This window comes from Gossypium raimondii, chromosome 9 (assembly GCF_025698545.1).
Source record: "Gossypium raimondii isolate GPD5lz chromosome 9, ASM2569854v1, whole genome shotgun sequence".
Taxonomy (NCBI): Eukaryota; Viridiplantae; Streptophyta; class Magnoliopsida; order Malvales; family Malvaceae; genus Gossypium; species Gossypium raimondii.
In genome coordinates this window covers 33,032,655-33,033,581 of record NC_068573.1, presented here as the reverse complement: position 1 = coordinate 33,033,581, position 927 = coordinate 33,032,655, and the positions used below count along the sequence as shown (strand labels likewise).

The 927-nt window shown below is 42.0% G+C and overlaps 1 protein-coding gene across 1 annotated transcript; it reads left to right on the top strand.

Moving 5' to 3' along the window:
• On the top strand, window positions 1-927 carry LOC105797650 (uncharacterized). Its single transcript, XM_012627588.1, has 3 exons — window positions 1-272; window positions 360-718; window positions 815-927. The coding sequence occupies exons 1-3, from the start codon at window positions 1-3 to the stop codon at window positions 925-927; spliced, it is 744 nt and encodes a 247-aa protein (XP_012483042.1).

Here is a 927-nt window from a genome sequence, read left to right as displayed (position 1 = left end):
ATGTCTCAAGACCACCGAAAATTGGATGCCAAAAGTATTTGCAACAGCATCATGCCACTAGTGAAAGATAGTCCAATCATTCCTATGTCAACATTGATTGCAGACATGCAAGCTCGATTTCAGTACAAAGTTTCGTATAGGAAAGCGTGGTTGGCGAAACAAATGGCTATGCAAAAATTGTACGGAGACTGGGATGAGGCATACAATGAACTTCAGGGTTGGATTTCAGCGATGGTGGAGTACATCCCAGGAACTATCGTGGACTTGCAAACGTTGCCTTATAGAGGCCCTAATGGACAATTGGAACTAGGGAGAAGAGTTTTTCGTCGATTGTTCTAGACTTTCGATCCATGTGTTAGAGCCTTCCCCTACTGCAAACTACTAGTGCAAGTTGATGAAACATGGCTTTATGGAAAATACACGCAAATACTTCTGATTGCGGTTGCACAAGACGGTAATGGAAATGTACTACCAATCGCTTTTGCCATCGTGGAGTCTGAGAACTCCGAATTGTGGGCGTATTTCATTCAGAACTTACAGAGACATGTTGTCAAGCAAGACAACATTTGCATTATCTCCGACAGGTCGAAAGGTCTTGTTGCTGCGATTCGACAATCTGAGCTTCCATGGAGGTCCGTCTATTGTATTCGTCACATTGCTGTGAACTTCCACAATCAGTACAAGAACAAAGACTGGCGCAAACGAATTGTGAACATGGGTAAAAATATCGTATTTAAATCCGTATTTGTAATTATTTCAAGTTCATTTCCTAATTCGAATAGTAACATAACTTAAAATTGGAATACATACGTAGGATACGAGCTGGAAGCACACCGTTTCAAACATAAGTTGGCGAGGTTAGAGACTGATATGGCGGGGTTCAATCCTTCTCTCAGACAGTGGTTAGGTAGCATGGAGCCATGGTAA